At 59.2% G+C, this 20,642-nt stretch overlaps 1 protein-coding gene across 5 annotated transcripts in view; it reads right to left on the bottom strand.

The window, feature by feature from the left end:
• DPP6 (dipeptidyl peptidase like 6) overlaps positions 1-20,642 on the bottom strand; it is a 519,939-nt gene that overhangs the window by 76,326 nt on the left and 422,971 nt on the right. For all 5 annotated transcript variants that reach the window (XM_045837839.1, XM_045837842.1, XM_045837838.1 and 2 more), the window contains exons 6-7: positions 13,954-14,006; positions 1,863-1,944 (exon numbers count right to left, since the gene is read on the bottom strand). In XM_045837839.1, coding sequence (XP_045693795.1) covers positions 1,863-1,944; positions 13,954-14,006 — 135 coding nt within the window. The remainder of the gene's footprint in view (positions 1-1,862; positions 1,945-13,953; positions 14,007-20,642) is intronic.

The raw sequence follows: 20,642 nt of genomic DNA, 5'->3' as shown, positions 1-20,642 counted from the left end.
CACGGCGGCAGGGGGCCTGGCTGCACCGGCCTCCCTGCCCCCGCCTCCCCACCCTGGGCTGGCTCGGTGCTGCAGGGTGCGCGGCAGGGACGGGAGACAAAGGCTCTCCTGACGTCCGTGGCCTCTGCCCTCGGATGCACCGAGCAAAGCATGTTGGCGTTTCCAGAACAGTCTTTTCATCTCATATCTCCGGTTGAACGGTGGGCATTTTGGCAGCATGAACTTTTACCACATTAACAGGCTATTTAAGAAAATTACTTTTTTCTGCAAGGCAGAACCCCAAAGGCTTTAAAGAAAAAGCATTTTCTCTTTCTTTAAGAGAGAAAATTGAGTGAGCCAGTGTGAGCACAGAAACCCTTCAGCGTGGAGTGTCCGGACCCTTCACGACTCACATACAACACGGCGAAGCCCTGTCCTGGGTGTGCGTGGGGGGGCGGGCGGGCACGCCGGTGCCACGCAGGGGCTGGCGCGACCCCCGCCCTCTCCGCTGCTGACGCGTCAGAGGGAAAAACAACCCCCTTCCACTGGCCTCCCGGCCCCCCAGGCCCTCTGCGTTCGTGCAGCTAGACGGGCTTTTCCAAGTCCGATCCCAGAGTTTTTAGCAGCGGGGACAACGTGGGGACCGCTACCGGAGTTCGGTGGCCCCCGTACTCCTGCTCCTTTCCATCGGCTCGAGCCCCTGGAATTCACGGGCAGCCGAGGAGCAGAGCCGTTCCACTGAGGGAAGCAGGTCCAGGCGAACGGTGAGGACGCCCTGGGGCGGACGGTCTCACGCCGAGGTCAGAGAAGCGACCGTGCCGGTGCTACTCTAGGAGGAGGCGTTTTTCAAACTCAGCTTCGGTCAGTCGGCTGAAAGAGGCGAGTCCACGGCCCGGACTTGCTGCGGGGGGGGGGGGGCGGCGGTGGTACAGTTAAAACAAAGCCAGCGGCACAGGGCGGATGGGACGGTGCCGTCTGGTCTCAGACGGCGCCAGGCTGGAGTGGACACAGGCGCGGGCGGACCCCTTCCCCAGTCTCTCTCTCAGAAGCGGGGTCGTGGGCGGCAGCCTCAACCCTGAGGGAGCCAAGTCCCCCCTCCCCCAGTAGTCAGTCCACATCGGGACCAGAACCAGCAGCCTCTGACGCCTCCCTCAGAGGCCTTCCGCCACCACGGGTGTCCCACCCACGGATGCAGCCCAACACAAAACCGTAAATTTACCTAAAACCTGATCACGTGTCGCAATGCATTGAATGTGTGGCCCAAGACACCTCTTCTCCTTCCAGGGTGGCCCCCCAGAGATGCCCACAAGGCTGGCACCCTGCACCATCCCATCACCCAGAACCTCCGAACACCCCAGGTTTGCCCGTCTGGGTAGGACTCCGCGGAGATGTGGGGTGTGGCACCCAGGGGCCTCGCAGCTGCGGCGACGCTGCACGCTGGGGCTGCCGCTTCAGGAGGCCGTGCTCCCGGGGACACGCAGCTGCCTGCTTCGTCAGCCCCCCACCCTCCGCAGGAAAGCACCCGCGTTCCAAGAGCAACACGAGACCCTTCCAAGGGCCCCACGAGCCTGCCAACCCCCCTCTGTAGGGCGTCTGATGAGCGGGTGCTCAGACCTCCCAGGAAACCGGTCCGCCGCGCCCACGGCCACAGCCAGGGGCTGTTGGTTGGGGAAGAGAGGGTATGGACCCCAAAGCAGAGGCGATTCCAGCTGTAAGAGGATTCTCCCCCCAAAGTGAAACAGACGTGTGCATCAGTGATGCCCTGGCGTGCTCGTCCGCACGTCCTTCGCACACACAGGCCGGCGAGCGTGAGACACACTCGGGCTGTAAAGCCACAGCGGCGCCCGACGCGAACACACGTGCCCCGACCGCGGTCCGCTTACCAGCTGCTGCCCCTTGGGCCCCCACCCGGCGTACTGGAGCTTCGCGTTGCTGACCTCCGGGGGGTCTAGGCTTTGAGGGTCCCTGGAAAACAGAGCAGACAAAGGGAAACGGTGGGAGACAGGAATTCAAGGGGCCGTAACTTTCCCCTCCCGCTGAGCGCCGCTCCCGTCCCCTTCCTCCGCGGCAGGCTCCAGGGCTGTCATTAAATAGTCCGTCTCCACTCCGCCAGGTCTCCTCGGTGCGTGCGATTCACGGGCCGGCGCCCCAGGCCCACCGACCCCGCACGGTCCACACCCACGGAGGGGACGGGCAGGGGAGTCTCCGGGTCAGTTTTTAGAACATTCGGGACGGTCCAAATCAGCAGTGGAAATGCACGGCTCTGCAGCAGCCAGTCTTCACAGGTTAGGTCTCCGGCCGTGGCTTCCCTGGAAGGTAGGTTTTCATTCTGCTTTTGTGAGCGCGATGCCAGGCCCTGGTGACCCTCCACAGTGAGCGGCGTCCAGGACAGATGCCATCTTTTGGTTTGTGTGTTGACAGACATAACTCTCCAGGGAGAGAGTAATAATGATCTCTCTTTCTCTCTCTCTCTATATATATCTATAGTATGTGTGCATATAGATGTGTTGGACAGGTATCTATATTATAGACATATATAGGGAGAGAGAATTAAGAGAAATATTTTTCCTTTCAAACATCGCTTACATTTTTAACCCTTAATTTATTATAAGGAAAAGGCCAAGCCAGCAAAATCCTTCCTCTGTCCTTTAAGGGTCATAACGGAAAAACAAGGAAGATACAACCAACACCTTTGTAGGTGCCGACTATGCAGGTACTTTGTAGCCACGCCCGTCTGCAATGCACAGAGGAGACCCTGTTCCCATTGCTTTCGAAGACGGGATCCCCATGGAGGGCTCTGCCCGTGTTCTGGGGACAGGCCAGCCCCCACCTGGGGAGCCCCCCGCCTCGGGGCCACGAGGCTTCTTAAGCAGGAGACGCAGCTACGAACGTGCTTCTTCACCTGCAGAGAGACTGTGGTTGGCGGCTTTGGGGGAGGCGACGCTGAACGAGAGAGAGACAAGGCGAGAGGGAGGGGGGGGAGGGGGGCAAGGACATGCGGACGGAGGGCTCGGGTCAGCCGGAAGTTCTGAAGCACGCGGTTCACGGCCCTGCTCGGACGACAGGGAGTCCGCCTCGGAGTCGGAAGCCCCGGGGAGGGCAGACCGCCCGCATCGCCCAGCAGTTTCAGATGGGGGTGCCCTGGGCGTGCTGAGACCGGGGAAACCGGGAGACGGGGGTGGGGGGCAGCGCCGAGGACGGGGTGGCGAGGATGGGGCCAGCTGAGAGCCCCGGCAGTGTGGGGGAGTAGTGGGGCGTCTTAACACTCCAGGTTCCTGCGGAACTGGAGCAAACTCCACCACACATGCGATTTCACTGTCTCATGGTGTCTGAGGTCCTCCCTGATTTTGTGTGTGTGTGTGTGTGTGTGTATGTGTGGGGGTTTCCTGAGGGTGACTCGAGATGCAGGGGTGAGGGCATGAAAGAGCGATAAATCTGAACACACATTTTTTTAAAGAAATGGCATGATCAGACCTCACAAACAAAAGACAACTGAGGGACAGAGTGAACGTATTCACAGCACATCCCAAGGACAAGCGGCTAATGTCTCCATCAAAGAAGGAACTCCAAAATCAATGCTACAAAAGGCCAAACACTGACAGACACGTGAGGAGAAGGTGCGAACAGACACGTCTCTAAAAGGGTATTAAAATAGCTCCTGACCCCATGAAAAAGTCCGGGAGACAGGCAAAATTGGAGAAATGCAAATCGAAACTGTACCAGCTTATTGCTTATCTACGAAACTTGCCAAAAACAAGCACACAAAAGACAGCAAGGAAAGGGTGACAGAGGCCACAGCTGGGTATACCGCTCAGTTGGTTGGAGCGTCGTCCCAAGACACCAAGGTTGTGGGTTCGATCCCCAGTCAGGGCACCTACAAGTATCCACCAATGAGAGCATGAACAAGTGGAACAACACATCACTGTGTCTGTCTGTCTGTCTGTCCGCCTCTCTCAAGTGAATAAACAAGAAACAGTGTGACATCGTGGGGGGTGAGGCCGTGGGGGCTGGGCATTCTCAAGCTTTGCTGGCTGGGATGCTAATCGGTAGGATCCTTTCAGATGGAAATTTGGCGACACCTGATTCAATACACACTTAACTTTGGGCCCAGACCAAACCCTAGGAGATCCACCTCTCAAGATACAAAAACGCACAGGCAGAAAGCTGTGTTCATCGCAGCTCTGTAACTACAAAGCATCAGGAACAATGCGCGTTGAGGAAACCACGGTGTGGCCACGCAGTGGAATACTATACAGCCGTGAACAGGAAGGGGGTCTCTATGAATGGGCGGCAGTGGTTCCCACGCTGGAGCTGTGCAAAACCCCCTAGTGTGAGACCCATCATGCAAGAAAGGGATATAGGAAACGATGCACCCATCTCCTCGTTTGTGAGTGAAAGCATGACAGGAAGTGCCACCCAGAAACCTGAGATTGGTCATGCGCAGGGGAGAGTGGAGAGCAGGGGGGTGGGGACCGAGGTCCCTGGAAAGAGGGGGGAGGAGTCACATTTCTCTGGGTGGGTTTTTTTGGTACGACATCTGGTCTTAGACTGTAGTAGGGTTTTGCATACTCTTAAAACATCCCCCCAAGTGAGAGAAACAACGAAAGACAACCAGGGTGTGGGGGAACTCAACATGGAGTCGAAACCCTAACAACAGGACAGAACCCTATTACAAAGAAAGCCTATTACATGGGGGGTCGGGGGAAGAAAAGAACGAACGTAAGAAATTTCTGGAAACAGCCTTTTGGCGGGGTCCCGCAAAGCTGCAGAGGGGGGAACTGCTGGTGTCTGGGGGGTCCGTGAGTTTCTCCCAGGGCTGGGCGAGCCATTCGTTCTGAAACGGCTTCAGGCGTGCACCGGAGTGAACTAACACACAGGTGAGTACATACGCTGGAAAGAGAGGGCCCGGTTTCTCACGGCTGGAGAGTCAAGTTAGGACAGAAAGGGCAGTGAGAGTAAGCCTGTGGGGGTTCTATCTGCTGCCACTCACCGAGCTTCCCTAGTGTTTCCTGTGGAGCATGTGCTCCCATCAGAAAAGAAACCCTGGGAGTGGCCTCCTCCAGGAAGACCACCAGGACTGCTCTTGGCCCTGCGCCCAAAACGTGGTTCTTTGTCCTCAAACAGATTGAAATTTTCAGTGTGTGTGTGTGTGTGTGTGAGAGAGAGAGAGAGTGTGACAGAGAGAGAGAGTGCATGAAAGTGTGTATTTGTTTATTTGGGTGTTGGTTTGTCCTCTCTCCCCTCTGTCTTTCTCTTTATTCATTCAGTTACTTTAAAGAATCCATGCCAGGCTCCATCTGAATCATCTTGGGGAAGAGATGAATTGGTAAAAAAATGATTAAGGACAAACACAATTATCTGGGCTTAACTCTATCTCAAGATAATCATGCAATCCGGTCGGATTTTGCTTATTTGAGCAATAAACACACAGGGCATAAATCATGTTGCATTTTGAAGAGTAAATGAGTGTTGGGAAGTTTTCTCATTTATCTTCCTAAGCTGGGGTAAGGGATTGAAAAGTCTCCCAACAAAAATAGCCTTTGGAAAAGAAAAACTCAACGTTGCTTTTCTGGCTCCTACCCTTTCATGGCTAAAGGCATAAAAAATAGCATTTTCAATGTCAAACAATACGTGCGTCCTGAATCTTCTCATAGGCTCAGAATGGCGGATAACACGAAAATGTGGAAGGCCCTGCCCGTCCTGGCAGAGTATCTGAAGCATGGCAGGTGTGCATGCATATTGGGTGGGTGCTGGAGAGAGGGTGGACGGATGGAGGATGGCGGACAGTTGGATGGATGGATGGTGGATGATGGATGGTGGATGGATGGATGGTGGATGGATGATGGATGGATGATGGATGGATGATGGATGCGTATACGGCAGGGGTATCAAACTCATTTTCACCGGGGGCCACATCAGCCTCTCAGTTGCCTTCAAGGGGCTGAATATAATTTCAGCTCCTTAACAGTTGAGGAGTAGTCACATTTTACAGTCCTCAAATTATTTCGGCCCTTTGAAGGCAACCACGAGGCTGATGCAGCCCCCGGTGAGAATGAGTTTGACACCCCTGCTCTATGGGGTCCAGTCTAACTGCCAATGGATAGTTGGTTAGGGCCAGTAAAACCTGACGCTCATACAGCATTTAAACATGATCACTTTTAAAAAAGGGGGTCTAGCCCTGGCTGGTGTGGCTCAGTGCATTGAGCGCCGGCCTGCAAACCAAAGGGTCGCTGGTTCGATTTCTAGTCGGGGCACAGGCCTGCGTTGCAGGCCGGGTCCCCAGTAGGGGGCCCAGGAGAGGCAACCACACATCAGTGTTTCTCTCCTCCCTTTCTCCTTCCCTTGCCCGCTCTTTAAAAAGAAAACAAATGAACAATCTTAAAAAAAATAAAAAGGGGGTCTGAACAGAACCACCATGGTGGCTAGGGATCTAGCAGTTTGTTGAGTTGCATGCCCACCTCTGTGCCACTCGGCAGTTCCACTGGTAGGTGCTCTACCCCCAAACGACCACACGTGCTGCACAAGATCCTGCACACGGACACTCACGGCGCCTTGCTCCCTAGCAGCCCCACGCCGGAAACAGCCCCGACGGCACATGGGAAGTGCAGACCGACTCCTCGGCCGCCAGGACGACCCGCAGACAGATGCAGCCGCGTGGGCCCACACACAAAGCAGTCCCGCTAACGAAGAAGCTGTGCTCACACCTGAGTCTGTGTGAGCATGACTCCGTTAGAAGACACCCCAGAAAATGCAAAACTGCCGGCCGGACACGTCCTCGGTTGCCAGGGACAACCACGGGGCGAAGCAGGGGCACGGTGGAGTATATGGGGGGACGGAAGTGGCGTCCACACTTGGTTGTGACAGTGCTTCTGGCCGGCCCCCGCCGCTGGGCACTGACCGAAGCCGTGTCCGGGAAAGAGCCGGGGTCGCGTGACGAGGCGGCGGCGGTGCTCGAGGTCCCTGCGATCGCACACCTGTGATCCGCATGTGCGTGCCGGCCTCTGCGCCCACCCCGTGTCTAAATCCCCGTGTCCTCGTCACGGCCGCCCCGGTGCTCAGTCTAAGCCGATGTCCCCCGCGTCAGTAAGGCTGGGGGTCTTCTGTGGAGCTTTCTGCAAGGACAGTCCGGGGCGCAGAGAAGAGAGCAGGTGACGGAAACGGGAAGGGAAGGAGCCCAGTGGCCTTCCCGCCGTCCACCCCGTGGCCAGCGGGGTCCGGACGCACTCCGGCTGCTCGGCGATCTCGCAGCGGGTGGGCACGGAGTCATGGCCCACGCCGCGGGCATCCAGGCGGTCCAGCGCCCCAGGGTGCTGGCCAGCGCGCACGGGCGCTGCTCTGCAGCAAAGGGTCTCCTCCGAGCAGGTGAGCGCCAACCTCCGGGATGCAGACAGGCCCGGCGGAAAGGGCTCCGCAAACACGGGTCTAATTCTGTGACGCCTCCGCCGAAGTGTCTGAGAAGGCACAGACACGGGCGACTTCCCCGCCGGGCCCACTAGGTGGCGCCCACGTCCAGCTGCAGTCCGGGCGGACGGGACCAACTCGGAGCCGAGAGGGACCCTCTGCGCTGCCCTTCCCGGGGGCGCTGGCTGGGGTGACCACGACGGAGGAGCAGGCCCCAGCGGGGCGCCTCGCTGCAGACTTCGTTCCGGACCACCGACCTGCACTGGAGGTCGTGACGTTCGTCTCCGAGGGCACCGGGGAGCGGACGCCTGCCTCCACCTCCCTGCGTCTGTCGACAGGGCTGGGAAATGCATGTGTCGGGGACAGTCCTGTCACTGGCTCCCAGAGGCAGAAGGGTTGTTGCTGGGCTCCCAGGACAGGCCAGGGGGTCACTCAGCGACGGGGGCAGTCAAGGAGGGGCGGGGCCAGCCGCCCGCGGCTGCACACCAGCGCTGACTTTCTCTTCTCTTTTTTCTCTTTTCATTTTTCCCTTTTCTTCTCTTGTCTTTTCTTGTCTTTTCTTGTCTTTTCTTCCCTTTTCTTTTCTTTTCTTTTTTTCTTCCTTTCCTTTCCTTTCCTTTCCTTCTCTTTTCTCCTCACCAGAGGATATGCTTGTTTTGTATTTTTATTTTTATTTTAATTTTTTCCCCCTATTGCCTTCAGGCAGAGGAAGGGAGAGAGAGAAACATCGACCGGCTGCCTCCTGTACATGCCCAAACTGGGACTCAAACTCACAACTTAGGGATGTGCCCCGAGCGGGAATCGAACCCTCAAGCTTTCGGCTGCAGAAGAACAGTGCTCTGACCCGCTGAGCCACCCGGCCAGGACCCCCCCCCCCGCCAGCACCCCGCGGAGCCCCTCCCTCGAGGTCTCCCGCGGTTGATCCCGGGCGAGGCGCAGGCGGGAGCTTCCTTAAGGCCAGCACTGCCTCGTTCCTTCATTCGCTTCCTCCACCTGCCCACCACCGCCCCGCCAAGGGAAGTCCCCTGGGCGGCAGGCCATTCCGGGGACAGGAGTCGGCCTTTGAGGGTCCTGACGTGTCATGCAGGCTTTCGCCTCAAGTTCAAATGGGCTCGTTAATGCGGGAACCGTCCCGGTGCACCAGGAGTCCTGGAGGACAGCAAGCGATTCACGGGGCTTGGGCGGCGGGAACAGCTCCCCGTGCCCGTGGCTGACGGTGTTTCTCCTGCCGACAGACGACTGTCCCGCGGGAGGCAGAGCAGGGCCTGAGGCGCGGCCCCCTCTGGGGTTTGTGCAGTCACGCCGCCCGCCACCCTGTCCAAGCCCCTCCCAGCCAGACCCCTCGCTCTGACGCCGTGAGTGAGGGAGAGGGGCGCGTGCCCGGCAAATGCGTCTCAAAAACACTTCTGCAGCCCTGGCTGGCGTAGCTCAGTGGATGGAGCGCGGGCTGCGAACCAAAGTGTCGCAGGTTCGATTCCCAGTCAGGGCACATGCCTGGGTTGCAGGCCACGGCCCCCAGCAACTGCACATGGATGCTTCTCTCCTCCCTCCCTTTCTCCCTCCCTTCCCTCTCTAAAAATAAATAAATAAAATCTTTAAAAAAACCCACTTCTGCACATTCTGTCCAGAAGAGCGGTGCATCGGCCACGAGGTCACCTGCAGTTTAGCACGAGAGTAAGTGACAAGGTGAAGGGAGCAGGACGGCCCCCTGGGAGTCAGGTCGTGGGAGGAGGGCGCGGAGGACGGGGCTTCAGCGCGGGGGGCTGGAGGCTCGGGAGGGTTTGGGCACGTGATGCAGGACGCAGGGAGTTTCTGGGCTGTGTGGCGGCGGGGTGCAGAGAGGAATGGAGTGAGCAGAGGCGTGGACGCCCAGGAGCCCGTTCCGCTTGGGGGCGTTGGTCGGACACCTGGTGGGCGTCTTCCTCCTCTCCGGCTGCAGGCGTGGAGAGTAGCTTCTCCCACGGAGCCGGGCTCGGGACCCTCTCTGAGCCCCAGGAAGCCATCACCATCCATCTGAGCTGACCTCGGGGTTGAAATGCATTTTCCATCCAAAGGCAAGGAGAGCGTGGGGAGGGGCGATGGGTCCGGTCTGGCCGCGTGACGGACGGTCTCGGTGACACCCCAGATGGAGTCACCGCCGCGGGTGCTCGAATGCACCAGCTCTGTGTTGCGCAGCGTTCCCTATAGGCTCCGTGCGGACCCCACGGGCCGGGCACTGCGTTTCCACCACACACACACACACACACACACACACACACACACACACACACACACACGGTGACTTTGTCCAGGGAAGCCACGGGACTTTCCCACGATGGCACCCGCAGAGCGGCGGACTGGGGACTTATTCCAGGATCTGTTGGATTCTAAAGCCTGTGTTCCCATGGTAACGCTGGACAGGAGTCCCCGTCCCCCACCCCGCAAAGAGGCAGAAAGGGGGGGCCGGGCGGGGAAGGGCGGAGAGGGAGGGAAGCCGGTGAGACTGAGCCCGCGGCGCGGGCGCTGTCCGGAGTGCTGAAAACCCGGGCGCGCTGGCGGCAGCCACAGACGCACGAGCTGCCCTTTTCAGAACATCTTCCTTCCGCGTCCTGGCTTCACGCTGGCACGTCCCCAGGGTGTGCACACCATCGTGTCCACGCAGCCTCTGCCGGGCGGGGTGCATGCTCCGTGGAGGCCAGGCGTGCCTGTCTGCGTGCAAGGCCCAGAGGCAGGGTCCCACGGGCGGCGGGGGTGGGGGGTGGGGGGGGTCACGCAGGGAGAAGGGGCCGGGAGGACCTGCGCTCTGCCGCAGAGGCGCCGTCCCTGGGCCCGAGAGCTCTCACCCTGCCCTCCCCGTGAACTCGCCGCTTTGGATCTCCTCCTGCACCGGGAGCAGCTCACGGCCGGGCGCACATGGCCCGAGATTTAATTACAGGGAAGTGCCATACAAACACCTGGGGTCAGCCTGCATTTTCCAAGACCACACCAGCTACCCGTGGTCACGCGTGGCTTCCACGCTGACGGGGCGCCCAGACCCATGGGGTCACGACCCCCCACCGGGTCTCCTAATTGAACCCTAACTGCTAAGGGCCCCTTCCCTTCTGCCCGCTCTGCACACGGGCGTCAGACTAATGTGAGCCTGCTGTTTCCTCTGCTCCAAGCGCTCAGCACGCTCTTCCCGCAAAGACAGGTCACGCTGGGGTGGCAGCTACATGCTCTGTCCTCAGGGTCGCCAACCTCACCCTGCCCAGGCAGAGGCCCGGCTGCACACCCCTGGCTCCCGCCCGGCCCCCCAGGGATTCCTGGAAGATGCCGGCTCCTAGAAAAGGCCAAGCCTGTCGGATGATTCCCTCGACCCGAACTATCTCCTCTCGGCCTCCGTCTATTCAACAATCAGCAACAAATACACTTGATCTAAGGGAACTTCCTCTAAGGCTCAGGGCATGCCCCAGACCGCCTTCAGGAGACCTCTGGTGCCCGCAGCCCTCTCCTCTCCTGCGTCCAGGGTTCCAGACACTCGTCTGAGGCTCGAACCGACGTGCGCGCACACACCTGTGTCTTCTCTTTCCAACCAGAGTGTGAACTTCTGAAGGACGGCAACCCTTGCTTTTGCCACTCCCAGCACAGCACCTCGGCCAGTATCTGTTGGCTTACGTTGCCTTTCGTGCTTCCGCCGCGGGCCCGGCAGGAAAGCCTGCAACCTAATTGCAGCAGGTCCGACCGAGACAAGAAATAGCGAATACTGAGAATTGCGGATCGTGGAGGCCGCAGGTGGCTCTCTTAAGAGGGGAGTGAAAAATCACATCTAATTACCTGTGTGTCGTGGAACAACCCTTCGCTCTGAGGAACTGGGAAGGGGGATTTATTACGCAGTATATCACGCCTTTCCTGGTGACAGGAAGGATTTCAGCTGCCTGGAAAGTAACGCCAGGCAATGTTTCATCGTGAGACCACAAATACACCTTGGCTACACGCTGCAGTGTTAGAAATTAACATTCCCGTTTGTTTGCTAGAAGCAAAGTTCTCTGCTGTGTCTTTGGTATATATCATTCCACTTAATTTTTAAAATGTGCCTATAATGTGGGCATCGTTGTCATTTTTCTTAAAATATGGAGCCCTGGCTGGGTGGCCCAGTTGGTTGGAGTGTCATCTCAATACACCAAAATGTTGGGGGTTCAATTCCCAGTCAGGGCACATGCCTAGGTTGCAGGTTCGATCCCTGGTCGAGGTGCATACAGAATGCAACTGATTGATGTCTCTCTCTGTCTCTCTCTCTCTCTCTCTCCCCCTCTCGTACCCCACGCTGACCGGTCCCTCCCCCCACCACCTGCTTTAGCACCTGCCGACTGACATCACAGGGGTCGGTGAAAAACACCTGAGGCCTAGTGGCTCCCCCAGGTCAGAAACCCTTTGCCTTATCAAAGGAAAGATTTTGCCAATGTTGGGAAATGATTCAATAACTCATCTTCCAAAAGTGATTTTGGGATGAAGAGGGAGAGGGGGTGCGGAGCGAGGCCGTTTCTGGAGACACAGCATCAGTGACACGGTGACAGCAAGGCTGGCCGACTCCCTCGCCCACCAGACAGTGTTCCCGGTCGGTCCATGTAGCAAGTCGTCCGCTACACCTTTCACCCGGCCCAGGGCTTGGGAAGAAAGCACGTGAGCGCAAGGATACGTCTGCTCTTCGCGGCTACAATGTGCCCCAGCGGTCTCCCACCCCTCTCATCGCAGGGCACACATACACCAGTCTCTAGCATTCTGTGGCGTGTGCCCCCCTCAAAAAAAAGTATTCTGTATTTGCCGATCTGACAAAAAAATAGGTATCCTTTTGATTTGTTCACACTGGGCGGCTGCTACTGTGTTGGCTGGTGTCATTTGTTTTTTACTGGACAGTCTAAGGGAGGAGAGGCCAGTGCCCCTGCCTAAACAGCCTGGCATTGCGTGTTTGAAGCATGCTTGCGGCACCCCAGCCGACCGGCCCCGATATGACCCCAGGGGCTGCTTTGGGAGCGCAGGGCCCGAGCCAGCCAGGCCCGGGCTGGGGTGCAGCTCTGCGGGGCGCCCGCTAGGAGGGGTCGGGGGGCAGTTCACCGCCCGGTGCCCTCGCTGTCGCCGGAGATGAGGACGCTGTTCTTTCGGGGTACAGGGGTGAAGGTACATGAGTGTCAACCAATAAAAACGGTGGCAACCACGATCACGGTGATTATTTTAGAAACACCCCAAAAGGCGTATTATCTGTGGGCATCCTGCATGGGGGACGGTGACCGTGAGACCGTCACCACGTCCCGCCCCCCGACAGGCCCTTTTGTCCTCGGGTGCTCCCCTGCTTTGGCAACCTCTTGGGCCAAGTTCTCGGAATCTGTTTCTCCCAAGTCCCGGCGGGGCAGCCGAACACTAGCGCCGTGAGGATGGGAAGCGTGACGTGCTGGTCGAGTCTGGCGTCCCAGGGATTTACATGAGGCGGCACGGGAGAGCCGGCATCCGCCGTAAATCGTGCCGTTCCCAGGGGAGGTAGATAAATCTCGGGGCACCGTGACGCGCATCTGCTTGAGCAGTAACAGAAGGGCCGGCCGCCCCTGCGCGGAGAACACTGGAGTGTCGGCGTGAAACACGCTCTAGATGAGCGATGCCCGTGGACAACGGAGCCGGGAACCCGGGGGCCGCGTTTCGCCTCGCCTCTGCCGGGATTCCTCTTCATTCGGAGCCCGGGGAAACGGTTTTCTCCGCGTCGGTTTTCCGGAGCCCCGCCCACACGCTGCCTGGACCGAGTGGGGGCGGGGCGGCTGCAGACATTTACGAGGGGCCAACACTCTCCCGTGGGGTGATACGGGTTGGGACCCCGGCTGGTGGTGCCAAGTGTTTGCGGGGAGAACTTGGAGGCCTCTGCCTGGTGCTGCAGGCAATCCCTGAGCGCCCCCCCTTTCCCAGGACACGGAGAGGAACCGCGGGAGGTCTGAGGGAGGAAGATGGGCCGAGGAAGAAGAAGGTGGGGGTGGGGTGACGGGAGGGTGGTGAGGGGGAAGGAGGAAGGAGGAGGAGGAGGAGGGGAGAAACATAACAGAAACACAAACAAGAAAGAGCCATCCTGCCCCGCGTCCCTGGTTCTGTGACTGTCTCTCTCTCCGTGTGTCCCACTCACCACACGGCTTCCCCGGAGCTGAGCCAGGTCTGACGGTCTTTGGGCTCCAGAGAGGACCTCCCCGGGGACAGGCCCCTGGTCACGCCTTTCAGAGAGGCTGCGTGAGCTCGGGGCGCCACCCTGTTTACTACACATGGGGGGGTCTCAGGGCCAGTCCCCCCTGCACTCCCGCAGCTGCTGACCAAGCCCAGCGGCCCGGACCGGAGTGGGGCTGGGAGGGGCTGGCGGAGCAAGGAAGGGGCTTCTCGGGGGGCCAAGTGCGGGGGACTCAAGGGGCCCTGGGGAGGAGTCCCGGAGGCCCCACCCCGAGCCGTCAAAGTCAAGGTGCCTGCTTCCCGCCCTTAAACTTCCTAACAACTGAGCAAGCAGTCAAGCGTTCCGCCGTGGGCGCTGTCCTGCAGGCTTCTCGTGAAAAGAAAAAACGGAAAAGACAGAAACAGAAAAGACCATCTTACCCGTGAGGAATTTTGCTCAGGACATAGTAGCCAGTGTAGGAGTGCTGATGGATCTGAAACAGACAGAAAACAGAGCGGAATGAAGAAGCGTTGGGACAGAGCGGGGGCGGGGGGCCGGGGGCGCGACGGGACTTCTCGGATCGGGGGGCGGGGGACGGGAACACACTTGCGGTGGGCCAGCAGCAGGCAGCTGCGCCGGAGCTCGGGGGGCAGAACCGTTTATTTACTGGGAAGTTAATCTGCTCGCCCTATTCCGCTTTCTGCCTTTGCCCACCGTGTGCTGGGCACTGTTTGTCTCCATGGCGACCTGGCTAATTACATCAGGGGCCCACAGTCCAGCTCCGTGCCGTGTGGTTCAGAACTAATGAGGACACGGTGGCCGTCGGAGGTTGACGGAAACCCGTGCACTCGGGGAGTTTTCTGTAAACAACAGCAAATTCCCGGCGTGTCCTTGGTGAGTGGCAGGAATGGACCGACACGGGATGCCTGGGGCTGCGGCTGTGCCTCTGTGCAGTCGGATGGGAGTTGTATCTAAACGGACAGCTCAGGGCGAGGCCGTGGGCGGGGGCGGGGGCGTGGCTTCCAAAACGAAGGTAACAAAGTAGCCAGAAGAGTGTTTCCCTGAGTCCCGTCATCCCCCCCACCCCAATCTTGGCTGCCCCTGGGGACCCCTCGAAGGCCACGTTCCTCCTCCCTTTCCCGGTGTAACTCCTGCCAGTTGGCACCGAGGGTGAGTGGGGGCTCAGGGGCACGCACTGGGGGCCCCCCCCCTTCTAAGGACAGGGGCTGACACACAGGGCACCAGAGAAGAGAGATCCCACGCAAAGCGCGTGTCGGAGAGGGGACGCGTCTGGTGCCCGGACAACCGAGTCTTCGGGGATGGAAGTGCAGCCCAAGCGAGATGTGATCCGGGGTCCGTCTCTGTCTAGACGCACTGGCCATGGCCTGACGGAAGGGCGTATCTCCTAGCTCTCGAGTGGCAAGTCCAAGCTGATGGCTGTGGACCGAAAGACCCGGGATACCGACAGATGCGATACACAGGCAAAGCCAGCAACACCCGCTGTCTTTCCTGGTGAAAGGCTCATTTCTGTGATTTATCCAGATGCGGCGATCTCCACTCATCCTCTGGTCATGCCATTCGCAAACCCACTCCCACACTCATCCCCCTGCGTCCCCTTTAGGGCCCCCAAGCGACCCTCCGAGTTGGCCCCGTGGGTGTCTTCCGAGGGGAGCCGAGGAGAAGCAGGGACACAAACTAAAACAACCTCGTACGGGATGGCGGGAAGAAGAACGAAGTATCCATTTCTAGTTCTCGGTCTGTCTGTGGTCAGGCAAAGAGGAAAGGAGGCCCGAGAGGATGGGGAGAGTGTTACAATATCTGGAAAACAGAACCACTAACTGCCCGGATTCAAAGGAAAACGAGAAAGCGTCAAGAAGCAGAGAGACCGAGAGGACACCCGAGAGGCCGGATCTGCAGGGCGTGGGTGTGCCCAGAGCCTTCCAGAAAGAAACTCCGTGCAAGAGGAAAACCTTAAGAATGAAAGCGCCGCTATGACCGGCTCGCGCCTCCTACAAAAATGGGGACATGGAAGGAAGAGGAAACAATGTCCTCGTTTCCAGGATGAAACAATCTAACAGCCTCTCCCACAGAGCAGCCCCTCCCCCCGGAGCCCAAAGGCCCAGACGCGCAGAGAGGCAGCCAGACTTGGAGGTGCACACGTTTGCACTTGCATTTGCACTCGCATTTGCACTTGCATTTCACGACGCCTCCTCTCGGAAGGCTCTGGAAAAGCTGCTCTGCCCGGAAAGGGTTCGCTCCTGAGAAAGCCCGACGTCTTTCCTTTGTGGCCTCTCTGCATCTATTGTGTCTGCGTGTCTGTCTTTAAAACAGGCCCCGAGCGCTTCTGATCGTGGGGGGGTTGGGGGGGGAAGCTACGCGTTGGCGCGTTCGCAGAACGGTTGCTGTTCTAAGAGTGTGTTTTCGAGAGTTCGTGAGTTACTTTGGTTTCTTCCCACACCAGCGGGTTCCCCGGGAAATGAACCACTGAGATCCCAGCTCGCGGCACAGCCAGACCCTGCCTGGGTCTTCATCTCCTGAGCCACCCCTGGGTGTCCCTGGGCACTGCCCCCGTGAGCCGACGCGTTGCCCACACAGCGTAGCTTCCCGCCCTGTCTCGGTCCTCGCTCCCACGGCGGGTGGTCCGGTGATGAAATCTAAGTCCCGACAGGGAGGCTGAGTGACGGGGGAAAATCTGGGGGAGCCAGCCGGTCCTTCCCGGGGACGGGTCCTCCTCTCTCAGGCGGAAGGCCATGGCCACCCTCGCGCTCCGTCACTGAACTTGGCACGCGCACCTGCGGAGCCTGCCAACTTCTCTCATATCCTTTCCATGGAGTCAGACCCCTTGTTGTAATGGCTTTTAAAACGGTTTTTCCAGAGGACCCCGAGTAACTAACTGGGCACGCGTGGAAATTTTTGGTAAAGAGTCAAGATGTAAGAGAACTATTAGGAGAAGACTCAACGGAAGAGGAACATTGTTGGTCTCCCCGCCCCCACGGTCGGACGACTTTCCTTCCCAGCAGGGCGGGACCTGCCGTCGAGCCAGGGCCACCGTGCTGTCACCGCGGGTGAGGTGTCGTGTCGTTTACCCCTCGTGGCTGAGCCAGGCTCGCTGTGCACAGACTCCTCATCTGCTTCGCTGCCCCCCACCCCCCCACTGCTGGCGGGCGCTGGGGCTGCCCGCACGCCTTGGCCGCTGTAAACAACGCTGCAGTGAGCACCGGAGTGCAGGCCTCTTTTCACATCAGTGTTTTGGGTTTCTTCGGGTAAACCCCCAGAGGTGGGATCCCCACGTCATAAAGCTGAAGTTCCACTTTGCCGTTTTTGAAGCCCTCCGCTGCGGAGGCCGCCACCGGTTGCATGCGTGACCCCCTTGCATCACTAAGAGGTTACGTGCTCTCTGGCTCCGTTTAGGTGACGTTCTGGAAATGACACAACTGTGGGGGTTGGTAACAGACGGCGGGGCGCCGTCTCCTCGGCCAGCCACCCTGGAGACTGTTGGCGACGACAGACGACGTCGGCGTTTTTCCTTTTTTGTCGAGTTTATTGGGGTGACTTCGGTTCATAAAATCACGCCGGTGCCAGGGGTGCAGTTCCGTGACCCATCGTCTGTCTGCCTACCGTGTGTTCCCCACCGCAAGTCAAGTCTCTTCCCGCCCCGTTCCCCACCCCCTTACTCTCTTCTCCTCCCCCACCCCTCCCCCTCCGGCGGCCGCCACACTGTCGTCCGTGTCCCCGAGTCTTTCTCTTTTCTTTGCTTAATCCCCTCACCCTGCTCACCGCCCCCAAGCCCCGCCCTCTGACCGCTGTCCGTCTGTCCCGTGTCTCTGACTCTGTTTCTGCTTTGCCCGTTAGTTCCTTTCATTCGTCAGGTCCCACGCGTGAGTGAAATCACACGCGTGATTTCGTCTGTCTCTGACTGGCTCATTTCTCTTGGCACAGTGTTCTCCAGGTCCGTCCGTGCTGTTGCAAAGGGTGAGATTTCCTTTTTTTTTTTTTTTTTACACAGCTGCGTACTATTCCACTCTGTAAACGCACCACACTTTTTCACCCACTCGTCTTCTGACAGGCACTGGGGCTGCTTCCCAGTCTTGGCGATCGTAAGTAACGCCGTAACGAACATACGGGCACTTCAGGGTTTTTTTTGTTGTTGTTATTCGGCCCTCACCAGATGGATACTAGCTGAGCTACAATACCAGGTTTCTTTGTCTTCCGTTTCGAAGATGATAATCTGTTTCTCTCCTAAGCCTCTATTGTTGCTGACAGCAATTCTGTCTCCGATCCAACTTTTGTTCTCAGACAAAGCCCGATACACGATAAAGACCCCCTAAGTTCTGGGCGTCCTCCTTTGCTTTAAGAAGCACGCAGATTCCTCTGGCTCGCTCTAGGCACCGCACGCTGAGCCGGGCACCAGGATGCACCCGAGGCAGCGGGCGCCTGACCCGCCGGCCGGCGCCCGAGTAACACGGGGTGGGGGGGGTTGGCAAGTCTCGCCTGGAACCGTGTTCTGTGGTTGCCAAGGCGTAACTGCAGCCTTTGTCTGCCATGGCGGCGACAATCTATTTATAATGCTGCTAATTTCATGCACTAGTGTTTTGCTCTCGGAATCAGCGACAGTGACAATGCCCCTGGGTGGCCAGTTGGAACGCAGGCGATAGTCAGGGTGCCCGTGTCACCGTGTCCGGGATGCGAGCCACGGCTCCAGGGGGAGGGGTGCCATCAATAGCCCCCGCTGACAAAAGTGTCTGCTCTGCGCGCCTGCAAGTTCAGCGTTACAGCGTTTCCATCGGTGCGTGTCCGCTTCACCTTAGAAAGAGGGTCGGACCTCGGGGCGAGGTGTTGAGTGACCGACCACCGTCTCTTGGTATACAATCCAGGGCTTGGGAGTCCGGTGTGCTTGTGAAATGCAAGCACCGTCGCGTGGGCCAACAGACCGTGTGGGTCTGTGATGGCTTCTGGGTTTGAAAGAATCTAAGCATAAAGCAAGGACCCAAGGGGGCTGCTCCCTCCTAACTGTTGGTGACAGGTTGAGCTGTGGTGTCCTCCAGAAAGATGCATCGGCGTCCTCACCTCCGGGACCGCCCACCGTGGCTTGACTCACAGAAGGAAGCAATCACGTTAAAACGAGGTCCCTCGGGTGGTGTCCTGATGAGAACGGGACATTCAGACCCAGAGATTTGGGACAGGGAGACGCCGCGTGCGGCTGGGGGCAGCGACCCGGCACCCCGTCCCCCACGGCCTCAGAAGGAGCCACGCGCCCCCGCCCTGACGGGGGACACCCAGCCCCCGCCCTGACGGGGGACACCCAGCCTCCAGAGCGGGAGACGCGCCCTTCTGTGGTGCACAAACCCAGCGGGGGACCCTGTGACGGCCGTCCCAGCAAACGAAGGAACTGCTGGGGTTGTGCGTGACTCACGGGGCGGTCAGCCACGAGACGGGCACCCCCGTCTGTCCATCCGTGTCTCTCATACGTGTCCCTGTCCCTCCAGCTGTCGCACCCAGGAAGGCCCCGGGGTGCCTGCCTTTGCCAGCCCCACCCCCACTGCTGCCTCTGAGTCCTGGGACATGCTGGCCCCCCCACCGCCCCCTTGGGGGGGGTTAAGCACAGTGAGTGGTTCACACGCGCGTCACCGGACAGCCGGCGCCGCTAATGCCGCCACGAGAACTGCCATTCACAGCCTCCTTCACCTTCCACGCCGACGTGCCCTCCACTAAAGCAAATGGGCCGTGGAGGTAATTTCTTGTGCTGCCAGAAATCCGAAGAAACGCACTTTGTCTGCAATAAAGCTGGATTCTATGACTTCCCCCCAAAAGCGGCTCCAGCGCGCCCCGAGTGTCTGTCTGTGGAGGTCCGAGGGTGGGCGTGGGCGGTCCCACTTCAGAAAACAGCTCGCGCCTGACGTGGTTTTCTCCAGGTTCCGCCTGCGTCAGCCACCTGCACTTCGTTTTCCTTCTAGAAGGTTCGCGATGCCAGGCTTTCTCTTACTTTCCACGCCGTTGGCATCGTCACACGCGGCGGACGTAAAGACGTCGGGGCACCTCGGAGGTTTCCTCAAAGCTGTGCCTGCGTCTGGTCACCGTGACTCGGGGGTGACAGCCAGGTGGCCACCAGGCACCGTGCCTTCAGCTCAAATGCAAATTCCAGTCCCTCTCCTGCACCCTCCAAGCACCCGGCTGAGCACCCAGCTGACACACCCTCAGAGCACGCTCAGAGCACCCAGCTGAGCACCGACAGAGCACCTGGCTGAGCACCCACTGAGCACCCAGCTGACACACCCTCCGAGCACCTGGCTGAGCCCCCTCCGAGCACCTGTCTGAGCTCCCAGCTGAGCTCCCAGCAAATGGGAGAGGCCCCAGCAGCCCTCCCTCCCAGCGCGGAGAAAAATGGGCCGGCTTTGCTTCACCGATTCTCGTAATTCGGGTCAGACGCCCTTTCCTGTCCGTCTGAGACTGAAAGGAACGCCGGAGCCTGGGAAAGCGAGGCCCGCGCCACTCTGGACGGGAGGGAGGGTGTGCGTGCAGGAGGAGACCGCGCACAGTGGGTCTGGCGTGGGAGGGAACCCGCAGCGGGACCTGCCCCCCCACTCGCTCTGCAGACTCGAGGGACGGAGCGGGGACGGGGCGTCTCCTCTGCAGGGGTGCGGGCGGGGGGGCACGCAGGCAGGGGTGCAGTGCAGAGAGTTTGTGGACCCCCCTCTCACGGTGGGAAAGAAGGCCGCTGGCCGGCACCGACCACTCTATCCTACCCTTATGGAAAGAGTGCAGAGCTGTGGGTGCTGGGGCGGGTGACGGGCAATGAGGGGCGTGGGGTGGGGGGTGGGGTCCTGGTCCAGGACCCTGTCCCCACGGCACGGTGACTTCGGGGACAGGAGACACCAGGAAGGAGGGGCAGGTGGGGAAGGAGCTGATGAGAGACAGCGGGGGCGGGGGGGCGGGGGGTTGGGGCAGTGTCAGGAACCCTTCGCTGCTCTCCAGTGACTTCCCACACTGCTCCACTGTTTTCAAAGTCAGCGTCCCGTGAGCACGGGACTGTTGCCATCGCAAGAAATCAGTCACGCAATGAGGGGTTGAAAGGGGTCTTTGCAAGCCCGCCCTGCACTTGTCCTGGGTCTGGGAGCCGGCCTGAGCAGCC

This window comes from Phyllostomus hastatus, unplaced genomic scaffold, assembly GCF_019186645.2.
Source record: "Phyllostomus hastatus isolate PE091 unplaced genomic scaffold, TTU_PhHast_1.1 phas_contig_244, whole genome shotgun sequence".
Taxonomy (NCBI): domain Eukaryota; kingdom Metazoa; phylum Chordata; class Mammalia; order Chiroptera; family Phyllostomidae; genus Phyllostomus; species Phyllostomus hastatus.
Note: the sequence above shows the minus strand (reverse complement) of the source record. Positions and strands in the feature narration are given on the sequence as shown.